At 38.3% G+C, this 18,094-nt stretch overlaps 2 protein-coding genes across 6 annotated transcripts; both read left to right on the top strand.

Moving 5' to 3' along the window:
* The first annotated feature begins 407 nt into the window (after positions 1-407).
* sgta (small glutamine rich tetratricopeptide repeat co-chaperone alpha) lies at positions 408-9,005 on the top strand. Its single transcript, XM_053513779.1, has 12 exons — positions 408-478; positions 1,786-1,929; positions 2,019-2,122; positions 2,364-2,454; positions 2,576-2,675; positions 2,765-2,869; positions 3,443-3,581; positions 3,666-3,728; positions 4,136-4,173; positions 4,328-4,423; positions 4,515-4,634; positions 7,857-9,005. Exons 2-11 carry the CDS (start codon positions 1,830-1,832, stop codon positions 4,621-4,623), a joined length of 945 nt encoding a protein of 314 aa, XP_053369754.1. The 5' UTR covers positions 408-478; positions 1,786-1,829; the 3' UTR covers positions 4,624-4,634; positions 7,857-9,005.
* A 1,017-nt stretch (positions 9,006-10,022) lies between these two features.
* LOC128543457 (zinc transporter ZIP3-like) lies at positions 10,023-17,441 on the top strand. 5 transcript variants are annotated; one of them, XM_053513894.1, is made up of 3 exons: positions 10,023-10,139; positions 10,411-10,727; positions 14,450-17,441. In XM_053513894.1, exons 2-3 carry the CDS (start codon positions 10,521-10,523, stop codon positions 15,188-15,190), a joined length of 948 nt encoding a protein of 315 aa, XP_053369869.1. In that variant the 5' UTR covers positions 10,023-10,139; positions 10,411-10,520; the 3' UTR covers positions 15,191-17,441. The 5 variants fall into 5 exon arrangements, with proteins under 5 accessions (XP_053369869.1, XP_053369868.1, XP_053369872.1 ...); XM_053513893.1 differs by having other exon boundaries at positions 10,045-10,098; XM_053513897.1 differs by having other exon boundaries at positions 10,048-10,098; positions 10,419-10,727.
* Positions 17,442-18,094: the final 653 nt, after the last annotated feature.

Raw genomic sequence — 18,094 nt, 5'->3', positions numbered from 1 at the left:
GCAGGCCAGTCGAGTTCTTCCACACCAGACTCGAACATCCATGTCTATATGGAATTTGCTTTGTGCACTGGTGGGCTGTCAGGTTGGAAGTCCAAGCTGGTGTGGGGTTGTTTTTCAGTCAATAGGCTTGGCCCCTTATTTCCAGTGAAGGAACTCTTAATGCCTCAGCATTACAGCAGTAAGACATTTTTGACAATTTCATGCTCCCAACATTGTGGGAACTATTTGGAGATGGCCCCTTACTCCAAGATGACTGCGCAGCACCACTTTTTGAGGAAACGACCAGGTGCTACTCCACACCAGAAGGTGGCGGCGATTGACCGGTCTGTTGTTGTTAGTGTAAGCAAAAATAGAAGAAGGGAAGAAAAGATGACGAGGCGATGATGTTTGTGTAAAGAGGGGCGGGGCTACGTGTGGCAGGGCCAACTCGCGCAGCATAGCGGTTAAGCGGACAGGAGCGCGTGCAGTGGGACGTTGAGTAAGTGTTGTAGTTTAAGCTTTATAAACATGAGCTAGCCGTTAAGACTTATCAATAAATTAGCAACAACACGGTGTAGGTCATGTCTAACTCTTTATGGGCTGTATTTTATAATTGATATATAATAGTCTTTCTTTTGTTGTTGGCTAACAGCGGAACGCTACGAAATAAAGGTCGCTAGCCGGCTAGTTAACAATGCCAAGCTCCTGGTGTACTGCTAAGGCAGGTTTGCTATTACTTTATCAGGGGTTATCTGGACAATTACTATATTTTAAATCGGTAATAACGTTAATTTGCATCAGTTTGTAGCGTTTAGCTGACGCCGGGACCCGTGTTTGGTCACCCAGCATCAAAACTAGCCGTGTTTACTAGAATGTTCTCACGGCTCAGACCAGCAGCAACTGTCGTGGCATTCCTGTACACTCACTACAAGTGTGTTAAAAGTAGTTATATTTTGCTGATAGTTGTAATATTGCGATCTAGCACTGGATTTAACTTTCCTTAACTGGTGGGTATTGTGTTATGTAGATCACGTGTAGCTGTCAGTCAAAATATTGTGCTCAGAACTGCTTTAAAACACTCTTTAGCTCAATAAGGCCGTAATGATTAGATTTGATTAAAGCCACAGGGACTAATCAATGATGAGATCAAACACGTCTAGTTGTAAATCCCTGATGATGACCATGATTAGAATCATCAGATCTCCAGGAACACCATGCTTTCCTGCTGCACTCAGGATCATGGTCTTCACAATGATATCAGTATAATGATGTTAGAATTAATTTGTTACTTTTTAGACGACATAGTGGTTAGCACTGTGGCCTCGCACTTTGAGGGGTTGAGGGTTCGATTTGCGTCTTGGGTCTGCCTGTTTTTGGACAGTAGGAGGAAACCCACCAAGCACGAGAAAAACATGCAAACTCCACACACACACAGACCTGAGGTGGGATTTGAACCCTTATTCCAGGTGGCATAGTGGTTAGCGCTGTAGCGTTCAGTTTCGTGGGTATGATTCCTGCCTTGGGTCTGTGTGTGCGCAGAGTTTGCATGTTTTCCCCATTTCTCCAGGTACTCCGGTTTCCTTTCAAAGTCTAAAGACAGGTTAATTGGGTTAATTGGTCGTCCCACATTGTCCGCAGGTGTGTTTGTGTTCTGTGTTGGATTTTTACCCTGTGTTGATGGATTGGCACCCTGTCTTCAGTTCGGGCTCCATGCTGTTCGCGACACTGTAACAGTATAAGCAGTATTGAGGATGAACGAATTAATAAATAAATGATTTCTTTATCTGTTATTGGTTTGTCTTTCAGTTATTCCTATAAATACCTGGAGTGTTCCTAACCTCCAGCTAACAATGACAGATACAAAGAGACTTGCGTTCTCCATTATCCAGTTCCTCCATGACCAGCTGACGTCTGGGGGCTTGTCATCAGATGCTCAAGAAAGTTTAGAAGGTACTTTCTATAAGAGGTGTAAGTAAATTTTTTGAATATGGCTATAATACTAATGTGTAATTTCTCTTCCATGTTAAACTGCTTTCTAGTTGCCATTCAGTGTCTAGAAACAGCCTTCAGCGTCTCGACTGAGGACCAGAGTTTAGCAGTTTCTCAGACTTTACCAGAATTATTTGCAGCAGCAACTGTCAAGGTAATATGCAACTTAAAGCCATAAGTCTGTCGACGTATGACTAGAGGTGGATGTGTCTATATATATATATATATATATATATATATATATATATATATATATACACACACACACATCCACTTTCACTGCGATAATTGGGTGTCCACAAGTATTTTGTCTCTAGTTTGTAAGAGCTGTTTTTGCAAAATCATGTTAGAAATGCGGTTAACAGACAGCATGAGCTCTGTATGTGGTTTTGCAGGTAGCAGATACTCCTCAGGTTAAAGTCACCTCAGATAATAGTTCGCCTACAGTCGATCAGATAGCAGAGGCAGAACAACTGAAAAGTGATGGTATGGACATAAAATCTGTTGTATAATTTTCTTTAATGGGCTTTGTGTAACATATTATGTAAAATAAAAATGTAAAATTTTTGTGCAAATTCTGTTTATGACGGAAATGTATTTTATACAGGAAATGACCAGATGAAGGTGGAAAACTTCAGTGCAGCCGTGGAATTCTACTCCAGAGCCATTCAGCTAAATCCACACAATGCAGTTTACTATTGCAACAGGTAACTGCTGTTGCTTCTTTGATTTACTGTTGGTATAAGTCAAATTGTGCGCTTTATAAATAGCGCTGTGCTTGTTTCCTGGTCCGCAGAGCTGCTGCATACAGCAAACTTGGTAACTACGCTGGAGCAGTTCAAGATTGCGAGTGTGCCATTGGAATTGATCCAAACTACAGTAAAGCATACGGACGAATGGGGTAAGACAATAAATCTTCAAAAGTAACTAAATATTAGTACCTACATATATTAGGGTCTATATATAGTATGTATATTATGTGTATTACTGAATCATCAGGTCATGCACCTTTTTTTATTTGAATAATTGTTGCAATATTTGGCCTTGTAGTGCTTGCCAAGGATATGTAAATCATGCATTTGATGGAAATTAACATGTTAGAAACTGTGTTCTTGAGCATTATTATTGTTATTTGTTTTCTTCTTATTATTATTATTAAATATATATTTTTATAATCTTTTTCTTGTTGCTAGATTAGTGAGCAACCATAAATCATCTGTAGGTTGATTCAACCTCTGCCTTTTCAAAATGCAGATTTGCGGCAGATTTCCTTTGCCTATCAAGCGCTGTAGGTTTCATAAAAAATAATAAAAAAAACACTTAATCTACACCTGTGATGCTCGTGTATTTGAATGGTTTGTTATTTCTGTGATGAACGTTAATTCCTTGGACTTGTGTCTGTCATCTGAATTGAGGATTTGTATGGTGTGAGATTAATGCTATAAGATCTGTTGTATTTTCTTCTTATAAACAGACTGGCACTTTCAAGTTTGAACAAACACACAGAGGCTGTGGGCTACTACAAGAAAGCTTTGGAGATGGACCCCGAGAACGAAACGTACAAATCAAATTTGAAAATTGCTGAGCAGAAAATGAAAGAAACACCAAGCCCAGTGAGTTCTTGTCTACCATTCCATTCGTTTACTGGAAATTAAAAACAAATGTTAAATTCTCTTGTCTTGATTTCGGTCTTGCAGACAGGCGGTATGGGTGGAGTTGACCTTGCTGGTTTGCTCAGTAATCCCGGTTTTATGAGCATGGTGGGTATTTTTCCTTAGTCAAAAATATACAATATGGCCGAAAGTTTGAGAAGATCTCGCTATTAAATATGTAAATTGAGTTAACTATCATGGTCCAGGTTTAATCCTTGCTATGCTGACATAATAACTTTAATTTTTTTGCAGTTGTATGCACATTTCTTCTCTGAGGTGTTTAATGGGGTTTTAGGGTAGGGCTATGTAGAGGACTTGCGAGTTGTTTTATGTCTTTCATAAAGCTCGCCTTGTGTTGTGTAAAGCTACATACCATTGCGTGCTTTAGTGTGATATTCACATATAGTGAATGTGATATTCACTCATATATATGTCCACATACTTTTGGCCAGTTAGCATATATCAGTCTATTGTAGGCAGCAAGATAATCAGATTACTGCCTTTTTTTTTTTAAGGCTTCCAATCTAATGAATAACCCACAAGTACAACAGCTGTGAGTATGATTAATTTATCTTTTAAGAACAGATATTTAAGTTGAAGTAGTGTTGGAATTGACTACAACATTGCTTTTGTGATTGTTGCTGTTAATATATGCTTTCTTGTGGGTAACACTCAGGTTTAGATTTTTTTTGTACCTTTCTCGTCAGTGTGTCAGGAATGATGTCCGGGTCTTACGGGCCTGTGGGTAGCACTGCAGCTCCAGCCCCAGGACCTCCAAATGACATATCTGGCCTTATTCAAGCGTAATGTTCATTTTATCTTTCTTTTAAAGCCAACATAAAATTGCTCACGTATGGTTAGATGTTTAGTGAAACATTTTCTATCTTTACACAGTGGCCAGCAGTTTGCCCAGCAAATGCAGCAGCAGAATCCTGAGCTCATCGAGCAGTTGAGGAGTCAAATCCGGAGCCGGCCTCCTAGTGCAAGTAACGAAGAACAATGACAAATAAAGCGGTAATTCTCAATTTTGTTATTGGGAATGAAACATGCTGTCAGCTCTTTAATTATTGGTTCTCTTATTAAAACAGGTAGTCCCAAACTTACAAACTTTCGAATTACGAATTTTTGCAGATACTAACAGACTGTGATTCCAATGCCGGGTTCAATCATGGAAGTTGCTCACGTGTATTGAACAAATAGACACTGCAGTGCATCAGATACCAATATTTACAATTATATACAATTATTTCAGTGTGTAAGTGAGTGTATAGAAGAATTTATCAAATGTCCGGTATATTGTATGTGTGTGGCTGTGCGGGAGAAATGAGTCAGCCTCACCGGTTTCGCTGAATCAGTTCGTAAGCATGGTGATAGAAAATTGCTGTCCTGATGGTGAGTAACCCTTATTCCGGAAAATCCTCAACACAACAGAGTTCACAGTCCAATACAGTGGAAAACAGCTCTGAGACAAAATGGTATTCGGGATTCCCCTCGCGATTTAAAGACACGAAGACAACAAATTGCGTTCCTTAGGCACGGTGATGTTTTTTTGCAGTGTGGGGAAAGGGGACAAATTTAGTCAAGTGGATTGGTATTCTTTACATCATATATTCGTGACAAAAGTGTAGAAGACTCACTTTGTCTGACTTAAGAACAAATCAAACTTACGAATGTGCTCTTGGAACAGAACTCCTACTGTAGCGATTACCAAAAAAGTTTTTCCATCCAAGTAATTGGCTCTGTCAATAATATTTGTAATTTAAGTAAATTTAATATAGGAAAATTAATTAAAAACCCTTAGAAAATTGTAACAGTAGTTGGCACCCCTGACTAGATTTATTACGTTGTGCAACGTGACTTACCACCATAACAGCACAGAGTCTCATAATGCTTAATTAGAGTGGAACATACAGAACAATTAAGGAGGAGACTCCTCAATACAGAATTTTACCTCCTCCAGGGTTATTTGACTGCGTTTTGGAAGGTCCCAAGTTCAAATCCCACGACTGCCAAGTTGTTTTCCCTGTTGGGGACTTGAGTAAGGCCCTTAACCCTCAACTGCTCACATGTATAATTAAATACAAATGTAAGTCGCTCTAGATAAGGACGTCTGCCAAAAGCCTAAATGTAAATGGATTATTGAGTTGCTGGACGATCCAGTTACACCTAGCTTCTTGCCAGATGCAAGTCGAGTTTCTTTTATTTTACTTTCAGCTTATTTCTAAGAGACCTTGTACTATATTAAACATAAATGTTCCCATCTGAGGTATTGTACCAGAATTAGCTTAGAGATATTTTAATCTGCAGTCTCTCAGACTTTCATTTAAAATCTTTGTTCTGCAAGAAATTCATGGTGATGTGTGTCCTAAAAAGGTTAAAAGGTCATTTAAAGAAAAGCCGCAGGTTTTCCACCGGACTAAGACCACCTTTGTATGTTATTCTTATCTGACACTAAATTGTAGTGTCTGGTAAACTTTAAATGCAGGCATTACTGTTCAGATGGGTTTTAATTTCCTGTCATGGAGGTGGTGTCTAACTGTAGATTTGCAGCCCCACATCAGTTGGTGACCCAAAAATGCTGCCATTTTCTGCTAATTTCCTGTGAGTCTCACCTCCTTGGAGAGATGTTTTCTCTTTAACTATCCTATTCACTCAGCATGAGACAAGATATGTTTGTGTCCTCTTTCAGGCAGATTCATTACAGCTCTGCTTGTTTTAACCTTTTTTAATTGTGAAAGTAAATATCAGCATTTTCATTTTTCTATTTTTATACCCGTAGTCTGATTTTTATGAAGGTAATTTTTTTATTTATTCACTTTTTTCTTTTTTTCATAATTTGTGTATCTGAAATTCTTTCCATGCTGATGAATAACTTCATGTTTAGGAAATTTGATATTAAAATCCCAGAAAAACTTTAATTAATGACCGATTAAGACTTCATAAACTTTTACGTGAACTTAATGTATACATTCTAATTAATTTAGTTTGTGTTGCCATGAGTGCTACTTTTTTTTCTATTTTTAATTTCCATTAAGTAATGTGTAACCACCAAAAATTTTTCCATAACCTTTTTATGAAAAAGAGCTTTAATCGGCTTACCAGGTTTGGGAATATCTAGAAAATATGTTTTGAGATCACGTATAGCATTTGCATCAGAAGATTTGTGATTATGGTTACTGAAATTTAAAAACAATAGAAAGATTAGATATTGGTTTTATTTAATAGTCTTAAAAAGGTTAATAGTGCTCAGGAACGATTCAAAGATTTGAAAAAGATTAACTTGTAGTAATGGAATAAGGATATAGTGCAGGGAACTTCTGAAGCATATCCTGTATTGCTAAACGTAGAAAGCCTTGCAACTTGCAGCACCAAAAATATCTAGGGCGAACATGTGAACTGACCATGTGTTACACTTAATAAAGTAGGAAATTTATTTGAGCTCTGTATATTTATTATTTCCATGCTTTAGGAACCTTTATTATACAAGGTTAGGTTTAGAATGCCTCCAAGTAAAACAGATGCTGTATTTAGCTTGACTCGTCTTTTATAACAATTTACCATAAAAATATCTCCACATGAATCCTTTAAAGAGTGACGTGTATATATTTTCGCCTTCAAACAGTGATAGATTTACCAAGTGAACAAGTTTGTATTTCTATGGATTTAAAGAAAATACAGTCCCCGATTTACAAACATTCTAGTTATGAATTTCCGCAGATACTAATGCACCGCGGCTCTTACAAACATTTGTAGATGCAAACAACTCGTGGAAGTTCCTTAGGGGCTGCTATCACCCCCCCATCCCATCAATAGGATCAATAGTCTGTGACAGTGTGTAAAAGTTTTAAAATATCAGTTTTGCAAATAACAATTAAAAATTAATACAGTGTATGTTTTTGACTGTTTATCTATGCATACATCAAAGTTTAATTCCAAGCTCTGTTTGGGGAACAAATGAATTGCTGTGCTAGAAGTAAAGGTTTAATGAGGTTTTAAAAATGATGTTAGAGTTCAATAATCTGCAAGTTTTAATTTTATCTTATCATTTTTTTTTTTAGAGGAGCCTAAAATAAAATGGAATAAATAATTACTAAAGTGCATTTTGTTAAACATGCATACATATCTGTCACATGACATGCTGTTTAATTATCAAGTTTTAACTGTGATTATATATATATAATGTCTAAAACCACCCTTTATGATCTCTTCTGCTTTTCTTTTTTTCTCCCTCAACAGAGACATCGTGTGGGACACATGGAGAAGATTGGCTCGTGTTTTCTTTTTATCTTCTTTTTAAGATCTGTTATATTTCCAACTCCAGGGACTAAACCTAATCAACATCTCGAGGAGCGCATGCGTGTCCACCCGTCATCCTCCCCAACATTGCCTGTCTTTGAAGAAACCAATGTAGCCAAATTTTTTAGGTTTTATCTGGCCATTTAGATGCCTATAAAAGTCTGTACGGATGTACAGAAACATTACCCTGGTTTATTATCATCATTTCTGTGTAACTAATACATGCTAATGGGTCGCCATGAGTCACTACTTTATGGACTGGAACAACACAAAGTGATTACAATTCTGCAGTAAAAAGCTGGCACGAAAAGTTTGTAAAAGATATGTACACTGTTGATATGAAAATTAAATGTCAGATTTCAAGTAGGATATAATGGTTGTGATCCTCTGGTCTATGGTATTTTTGTCCATAATCATGCTGTGATATAATTATAATTATTATTATTATTATTAATAATATGGCCCAAGTACTAGTAGTGCTAATGGCCCTCTTGTTCTTATAGCCATTTTTTTTAAACCAGGGCTGTTTGGTGGTCGTAACATGCTCAAAAAGCCATGAAAATCAGCACACAGGTAGGAATCTGTGGCCAATAGAATGAGTTGGGCCTTCCACAGGAAAATCTTGCTGCATAGCTCATACATATTTGCATGTATAAACGTAAAACTAAGTAACTTTCTTTCGCCTGCTCCAGTCAAGGTGAACGTGGTACACATTCAGATCTCCTTGAGCTGAATGATGCTGTGTGTCATGGTGTTCTCAACATGAAGTCTGTTATTTTGAGGTGTTTGCAAAAGGCACCCAATGGAATTTACTATATGCCACCAAACCAGGCCAGTATGATCTGAGGACATTGAGGATGCAAAACTGCAATGGGTTTTTTGTATCTCAAACATTTCAGATGTAGTATGGCGAATAAAAAGAAACTGGAAGAGGCTATAATTTTTTGTTATGTATAATTATATAGTAAATATATTTTGTCATAGTGTTGCTATGACATGATAAGCATCAACTTATGTCAAAGGCGTTTGATATTTGAGTGTACTTATAAACAAATGTCATTCAGATTAAAGCCTTCATGTCTCAGTTAATATGGCTAAGTCACTTCATTGTGATAACATGCATGCATGTGATAATCTGTGTTTTTGATGCGTCTTTGTAGAGATAGTGCAGGTGCTTGGCCCCGATAATTGTTGTTTTGGAACTATATTCAGGGCCCAAGCACTTGTGACATTAACCCCTACATCATCATAATAATGGATACTGTGAAGGGCCCTTTTGTTCTTCTAAGTTTTTTTTCCCCCTACATCCAAGGGAGATCTTAACATGCTCAAATTGTCATAAGAAATCAGCACACAGGTTGAAGTCTACTGCTATTAGGATGCCTGAGCGGCTGGGCCCTAAGCATGACAAGGGGACATGACAAGGGGACATCACAGGTAAATCTTGCTGCATAGCTCATACACACTTGCACATGTACATGTAAAGCCAGATCCCATGTTATTTAGATTTCATTAAGGTGAACAACTTTTGCGCTGCATGTCATGGGCTCCAAGTCAGTTATTTTGGTTTGTTTGCAAAATGCACCCAATGGAATTTGATGTTTTACTCTTATGTACTTTATATGATCTCAGGGAATTGTGGACGGCAAGGCCTTAAAAGAAAGTGGTTAATAACTTCCTTCGTTATATAAAAACTGGTGATAATACTACCTACTGTTACAGTCAGTAAGAAACGCTGTAACACGTTTAAAGTAGGAGCTACACAATGTCCCCAAGCCCTATGTCCTACTGGGGATGGCACAGATGCTTGGGCCCGATCATCGTTGCTTTGCAACTATATTTATTATTTATCATTTTTATTATTGAAGAATGGGCATTTTGCATTAAATGTTCCCTGGACACGGCTGCTAAATGATCGGACAGGCGAAGAGTACAAGGGGGCATTACTAATCCTCCAGTAGCACCTCACTCTATCCTAAAAACGTCCTGTAGTGTAGGCTGGGTTTAAATCTCTCAACACTACGCGTTTAGGGAGCTACATAGGGTGCAGAAAAACATTATGCTCTGTGGTCAGTTAGTGCCCCTACATAGGACACAGGAAGGTATTCGGCATTCAGCCCCACCAGCAAATAGAAACACGACAGGTGATGCGTACAAACGGAAGTATCCGTTAAAATCGCAGGTAACGGCGGGGACGCGTTTGTATTGTGAGCGATATTTACGGTAAATTAATAACAATTGAGTAAAAATGTGTCGAGGTTAGTGTGTTGAGCTTGTTTAGCTGTTAGCATTTCGGAAGTCAAACCTGCTAGCTAGCGAGAAGTGTAAGAGCAATGTCTCGTGCTAGCTTCCTTGTTGTTGTTTAGCTTAGCATTAAACACACGAAAACATGTAAGAGTGATTTTAATGTCTGTCTGCACAGAGTAAGGTTATTAAACAAGCGTTGTCACAACACAAATGTATATAAGCCGCTTTGCTGTTTCTTCCTGCTCAGTGAGGGAGTGAGTTCGTGTCTGAGGTCTGATGGATGGAGGAGGCTGTTCATATCCGAGTCATGCTGTTACTGTCCTGATAAACTGCACGCTGTGAGTGTAAATCAACACCATGGAGCTGGTCGTAGGTAAAATCCTGTGCCTTCTGGCCATGTTCGGCTTGATGCTGGCCGCTATTCTCACCCCTGTGCGGGTGATGCAGTCGGACCTGGACAAGGCTGTGAGGTACAGGAGGGCAGTGGCGTTCAGTAACTCTTTTGGGGGCGGCGTGTTTCTGGCCACCTGCTTCAATGCCCTTCTGCCTGCTGTTAGAGACAAGGTGAGTGTTTGTCTACTACTACACCACAGGATCCCTTTTTGTTTGGACCTCCAGACCCACTGGTATCTCATGTACTGTGCACAATGTCACACAGCCTGCCACAAGTATTCACCACTTTTCATATACATCAGTGTTCAAAATAATAACAGTGTGTTAAAAAAAAGTGAGTAAAGCTCAAAAGCCTTATTAGGACCCAAGCAGTATGACGTCATCGTGTGTGAAGGGCCTGCATGGTCTTCTAAGGATTCCACCCCCAGATCCGGGACTTTTCGGAGGTCTTGACCTGCTGAAAAGTCATGCAGTCACCGGCACACGGGTTGGAATCTGATGCCATTAGGACTCTTGAGCAGCTGGACTCTGGGTGTGGCACGGGCCCTTTAAACGAGATTTTACCACGCATCGGCGCACACGTAAAACTGGCTACACATTTAGATCTCATTGAGCTGAACAACTTTTGTGCTGCATGTCATGGGCTCTACTCAACAGCATGACAGTTATTTTGGGTTGTTTGCAAAATGCACTTTTGGTGAACAGATGTTAAGATAATCCTCCCAGGGGATTTATATGATCGCCACCAAACCAGGCCAATATGATCTTAAGACATTGGATACAAATTTGTGAAGGTATTTTTGATATCCTAAGCGGAAAGTGTATAATAACTTCCTTAGTTATATAAATGCTGGTGACGACGCTGTCTGCTGTAACAGTCAGTGAGTAACACCTGTGACCAGCTCACAGTATGAGCTACTGATATGTCACATTTCTGGTGCTCCTACTACACCTACAGGTCTGGTTGGTGATGTTGGACTGCTGTTATATTGAACACAACTGTGCGTGGAATAATAGTAGACTTTCTTGAGCTTACCTAATAGCTACTTTATTAAGAACACCAGAACAGTACTGTGTAGGACCCATGCTGGCTCTTAGACCAGTCCAAGTAGTTCTTTACATGGTTTCGACAAGGTTCTCTGATAATTGCTGCAGATCTTTACCAGCACATTCATGTGTGAATGAATCATCTTCTACCACATGCCAAAGGAATGCTATTGGATTCTGTAAATGTTCTTTTTTTAATTGTCCATAGTATGTGAGTGTATGCTTGTGTGCCCTGCGATGGATTGGCACCCCATCCAGGGTGTATCACGGCTTGTTCCCTGAGTTCCCTGGGATCGGCGTCAGACACCACATTACTCTGAATAAAATAAGCGGTATTGAGTGAGAGGAAGAGGGAAAATAAATAAGCTGGTGGCAACAATGGCAAAAAAACTCCTGAGAAACCTTAAAAGACATGATAGAGACCACCTGATCAAATCAGTCAGTTAGATTAATATTGTGAATAGTTTATCATTTTTAGAATACAGAGGAACCTCGGATTACGAGCTTAATTCGTTCCGGAAGTGGGCTCATATTCCAAAACACTCTTAAACCAAATTTAATTTTCCCATAGGAAATAATGGAAACTTAAATTATTCGTTCTACAGCCCAAAAAAATAAATACATAAATATAATTAATACAAAATATAAAGTAAAAATAAAACAAATTAACCTGTACTTTACCTTAAAAAAATTTGTAAAATTAAACCCCGACAGATAAGGGTTTTCGTTTGTGCATGTAGAGTGTATGTGTGTAAAATGTGCGCGCATACACACACACACACACACATTAACGGATAGACCGTTTTTAAAACCATTTAAAAATTAGCAAGGAACATTCCTAGTCACACTCATGTGAGCGCATACTAACAGGATCACTGCTGTAAGTAAAACAACAACAAAAAACAAATTAAACAGCTCCTCACCTTTGAAAACAATCGCGGTAGAGAGAAGTTTGTGTGTTTATTTGGCAACCTGAGAGGAGGGGTGCTGAAGGGGGGCTCGCTCGCGTTTACAGCCCCCTTCTCTCAGGTTGCCAAACAAACACACAAACTCTCTGCCTTACACAGACACAAACACACACACGCACTTAAAAACACTGCAGGCACTAAGACCCAGCAGGGGAGACGATAGGTCTCGGCTTTACAGCTCCCCTTCTCTCAGGTTGCCAAATAAACACACAAACTCTTCTCTGTCACGACTGTTTTCAAAGGTGAGGAGCTGTTTAATTTTTGTTGTTGTTGTTTTACTTTACAGTAGTAATCCCGTTAGTATGCACTCACGCGAGTGTGACTAGCGATGTTCCTTGCTAATTTTTAAGCGGTTTTAAAAACGGTCTCTCCGTTAGTGTGTGTGTGTGTGTGTGTGTGTGTGCGCACACGCACATCTCACACACACACACACACAGCGCGTGTGTGTATTCACCCAGCAGGAGAGACGATTACCTACAATTCTGCTGCAAGAGAGAGAAAAACCGTTGGCTCACTTGTGATGACGTAACGCTCGTTGTTAAAACAAGAAGCGCATGCGTGAAACATGATACTCGGTGCTCGTTAACTAAGACAATGCTCGTTTTTCAAGTAAAAATTTATTAAAAATTGTTGCTCGTCTTGCAAAAAAATCGTAAACCACGTTACTCTTAATCCGAGGTTCCACTGTATTATGTGGCACTGAGTTAAACCTCTAGCTTTGTATAATATTAGGTGAATGAAGAAGGTGCTAATTGGCATAATGTTAAGCAATATAGACAAAGAATAAACACGAGTCATGACCAGGCTAATGATCTGAACTGTGTTTACTGAACTGTGAAAACATAGCTTACGAGAAGGCAGTATTATAAAACGCCACAAATACGGGGTTATAAGTCATAGCCTAATTGTATTTATATTGTATTGAGTGAGATACAAATAATTTTTTATTTTTTCACATACACAGTATATGCTGTGAAATGCTTATTGACTGTCCATGGCCTAAAAAAAAAAAATTAACTACAAATCAAAATATTGAACTAGAGGATACAATTAAAATAAAAGTTTGCAAAAAAAAAAGATGGAAATTAAGTTACATAATGAAATAGAATTAAAATAGAAAAGTAAATTACACAGGAAGAGAATGTACAAAATGAAAGTAAACTGTGAAGGAATCAAAAAAATGAATGTGTAGGTGGGTTTAAAAGCAGCAATATGATTTCAAACACGAAGTATGAAATGATATAAAATGTGTGTCAGCAGGTGTGTCAGGGCGATTGTCCACGTGCAAGTTAATCCGTCATTTTATGTTCAAATAGAAGGTTATTATTAAGCAGGTAATTATTTATTTGCTTTCACAGGTGCTCATATTTATCATACCCACACTGAGACATGTCAGTGTCTGTTTCACTTCGCTTGTCCAAGTTCACCAAGGTCATACATCTAGCCCTGTTTCAAAATGGTGACATCATCAGCAAACATGGCAAGCGTGGTATATAACTTTGAGGTTAAAAAAATGAAAACCTTTCAGTTAAAGATACAAAGGAAGGAGGGAAGCATTTTTAATACAAATGGACGAATTAATGCACACAAGCTAGCCAACGTGCCATGAAGTGTGTGTTGCTTTTTTTGGGTCTGTTTCTGCTGGCAGAGCAATTTGTCATATTGTGTATAAAATGATTTTTTGCTGATTACCCTCACAATCATGCTGTATATTGGCACAGCTGTGATCACCTACTGCCAAATCACTTTTGTGTTGATATTAAGTTTGACCAGGCTCTTGTTCCTTTGATATTGCTGAATTACACTGAGGTTAGAATGTGTTTAGAACCTTTATGCCATCAGAAAATCACATTCTCAAAATGTTCTGTTTATCTCCAGGTGGATCAGATCTTAACACTGCTGAAGATCACCACTGACTACCCACTGGCCGAGACCATGATGATGCTTGGTTTTTTCCTTACTGTGTTTGTTGAGCAGACTGTGCTGACCTTCAGGAAGGAGAAACCACCCTTCATTGACCTTGAGACATTTAATGCTGGTGGCTCGGAGGCAGGCAGTGACTCTGAGTATGACACACCGTTCATCGCTCCAGCACGGAGCTCACATCATCGCTCACATCACCACTCTCATCACCACAGTCATTTCAACCCAGCAGAACTAACACGTGCAGGACCTCTGCGGCTTGCGAGCCTCGTCCTGGCGCTCTCCGCTCACTCTGTCTTTGAAGGCCTTGCCCTCGGGCTTCAGGAAGATGGTGCTAAACTGGGAAGCCTTTTTCTTGGAGTGGCGATCCATGAGACGCTTGCAGCCATGGCTTTAGGAGTGAGTGTGGCTAAAGCAGGACTGCAGCTCTGGGATGCCAGCAAACTGGGCATCACAGTCAGCCTCATGATCCCCATCGGCATTGGCCTGGGAATGGGTATTGAGAGCGCCCAGAACCTGGCAGGAAGTATTATTTCTGTGGTCCTCCAAGGTCTGGCAGCAGGCACATTTCTTTTTATTACTTTCTTTGAAATCCTCTCCCGAGAGTTGGAGGACAAACATGATCGGCTACTGAAGGTGCTTTTCCTTGTCTTAGGGTATGGTGTGCTGGCAGGTCTAGTCTTTATCAAGTGGTGATTAATCTCAGTGGTCCCCAGAAAAAATGATCTTTTAGGGTTTTCCTTTGTGGAGTTGTTAACCCTCTTCACTACCATAACCAAAGGGGAAGAGTTCCTTGAATATATGATACTTTAAATAGTTGTTTCCTAACTTGTTACAACCTAAATTTCAATTTCTATGAAGTACACTGGTTATACAGAAATCTAAAAGAATATTAAGTGCATTTTAATTATAGCTAACTGATTTTATTACTGTAAATGTTGATTAGAAATGTTATATGTTACTGATTCATGTGATGCTGGAGGACTTGGTGATTAATATTGGAGATGCAGCCCCCATTTTATCTGTTATCGAGACAAAAATTTTGTTTTGAGCACAAAAATTTTACACGCTACAGCGGGGGTTCTTAAAAGATTTAAACCTGTTTAAATGTTTAACTCAACATGGATTTCTGCATATTCAACTATTTAATAGTATAATTAATTGTTTAAATATTAAATATTAGACTTAAATTTAATCCCAGATGTTTAAAAATGGTGTTATTTATTGACACCTGGGGCAGTGGTGGGGGTAGTTTGTTGAGGCTCTTTGGTGCTCTTCAGAGCATCACTGTTGCTATAAAAGAAATTGAATCTGTCACCCGATGTGCTCAACAGCACACGAGGGAGATAAAAATAAATTGATCTTTTGCATAAGCCTGCTTATTTTCAAGTTACCCACTCACTCCAAGTCGAACAGGATAATATGCTGTATACACTGCCTGACCAAAATAAAAAATCTGGCTCAAATACGCCTTACTTTAATTCAAGTCCACTTACCACTTAATTTAAGACCACTTAATGTGTTCAATTACAGCAAGCAATTTGATGACCACTTAATGTGTGAAAAGTGTTGCTCATTCTCCCAAAACCACCCTCTCTTGGTTTGAGTCCGATTCTGGTCAGTTCTGCTGACATCAGCTGATTTCATTTTATTGCCTGAGCAAATGAAGCAATCCTTGATCATACTGCCTCCAGAGGCTTGTTTTAATAATGTATTGAAGGATTCTTTTTTTTTTTTTTTATATATATATAATTTTAATGTTTTCATTGATTGATGCAGGCCATTAATTTGACCCTTCTGAAATTTTGGGCAGGTAGTGTATCTACAGTATAATATTGGAATATACTATATGGACCCCATAATACATTCACCAACGTTGGTAATATAGGTTGGGATATCTACCACTTTTACATTTTTTATTTTTTTAAATTGTAGTAACCCTAACTGTGCTTCACAGACCCCACTTTGAGACTCACTCTACCGGCATATAAGGTCATGGCGCTACAGAGGTTACCCGGAAATTTAAATGAAGTAGGTGCTTAGATGCAGTTTTACATTATTTTATATTTTTGTACATTTACATGGTTGTGGTCTTTTGTTTATAAACAAATCTGTTTTGGTTTGAGATTATTTCTTTTACGAATTTGGTGTGGATTTTAGAGGTTATTTCATTTCTACTGCCATTTTATTTTAGTATAAAAATGGTTTCTATGGGGTAGTTTGGGCTATAAGTTTCCGTAAGGGAAATATTCTGTTGTAGAGGTTTATATAGAACTCTTTAAGGGTTCTTGTAGCACGTTAGACTGAAGAACTGTCTGCAAAAATATCAATGTACATATGGCTTATATTGTATTACATTCTACCAACAAAGGGCTGTCTGCATTTCTGTTGTTAGTTAAGTAAACATAAAAATTCATAACCCTCATTTTGAATCGTGAATGAAGTCTGTTTTTATTGTACATGCATCAATACTTTTTACTGGTTCACATGTTTTCCCAGAGATACATTAAAATACATGTCTAATTCGTTTTAGCAGCATATTAACTTAATGCAATGTGCAGTGTTATTGACAGTATGATTTGCACGTCACAGCAGGGATATAGTCATGCTAACAGTGTAAAAAAAAAAAAAAAACTTAAACATGAAACAGTTGTAGGTAGGAGTCGAAAAAAAAGCTGAGAATTGGATGAAACGTTTGCCTCAGCTACTTGAAGCAGATGACTGTGCTGGTGGTCGGTGTGTCACTGTAAATTAATGTAAATGTATTTATGGGAGTAGAATCAGTATAAATTATCTTGCTAAGATGTCTGCCTTTAGACACTTAGTAATTTTAATAGATTTTCTACACTTCATCTAATCAGTTTACTGTTTAAATTACAGTATTTTTTTTGTCATAACACATCAAATTGCTGGACTGTATCTCTTAATAAATCATGTTTGATAATGAGTTACTGTGTTCATTTATTTCTGTTTTTTTTTTCATGATAGTGTGTGTGTGGAAAAAAAAAAAAAAAAAAATATATATATATATAAGCTACATTTATATCGTGTTGTACGTTTTACCTTTCTGGACCTGTTTTGAAAAATTTCTTTACTTTCATTATGGCCATCATTAAAATTTCACTTTCAAGGACAAGGCTGTTGACTGAGCACAGGCCTTTTACAATTTAAGACCAGCTTATGTACAATATATGATGCATGCTGTACACTGTGGAAGTGAATTATATTAGAGCAACTTTTACCAATCTGAAGCTTAAGGCCAGAAAAGTATACAAAATATATAAGTAGTTCCCAATAGTGATCACTTACTCACTCACTCACTATACCGCTTTATCCTGTACACAGGGTCGCGGGGTGTCTGGAGCCTACCCCAGGAGACATAGGGCATGACACTCTGGACAGAGTGCCAATCCATCACAGGGTGCACACAAAAATACACACCCTCTGGCCCGGTTTAAAGTCCTGCGGTCACCCATCACACAGATAAACAGTGTTCTGTTATGATTAAATCTGTCAGAGTCCAAATTACTTATTGGACAGTTGTGAATTATCATTGAATAACTTTCTCACATTGGACTCAAAAATAAACATGCTTTTAAA

Source organism: Clarias gariepinus, chromosome 15 (assembly GCF_024256425.1).
Source record: "Clarias gariepinus isolate MV-2021 ecotype Netherlands chromosome 15, CGAR_prim_01v2, whole genome shotgun sequence".
Classification (NCBI taxonomy): Eukaryota; Metazoa; Chordata; class Actinopteri; order Siluriformes; family Clariidae; genus Clarias; species Clarias gariepinus.
Note: the sequence above shows the minus strand (reverse complement) of the source record. Positions and strands in the feature narration are given on the sequence as shown.

What these genes read in the sequence shown, in the direction of transcription:
- LOC128543457 (XM_053513894.1), top strand. Translation starts at nt 10,521, where the DNA reads ATGGAGCTGGTCGTAGGTAAAATCCTGTGCCTTCTGGCCATGTTCGGC. An exon ending in TGCCTGCTGTTAGAGACAAG is followed by an intron (nt 10,728 to 14,449) that starts GTGAGTGTTTGT and finishes GTTTATCTCCAG; the next exon opens with GTGGATCAGATCTTAACACT.
- sgta (XM_053513779.1), top strand. Translation starts at nt 1,830, where the DNA reads ATGACAGATACAAAGAGACTTGCGTTCTCCATTATCCAGTTCCTCCAT. An exon ending in GCAGTTTACTATTGCAACAG is followed by an intron (nt 2,676 to 2,764) that starts GTAACTGCTGTT and finishes CCTGGTCCGCAG; the next exon opens with AGCTGCTGCATACAGCAAAC. An exon ending in AAAGCATACGGACGAATGGG is followed by an intron (nt 2,870 to 3,442) that starts GTAAGACAATAA and finishes TCTTATAAACAG; the next exon opens with ACTGGCACTTTCAAGTTTGA.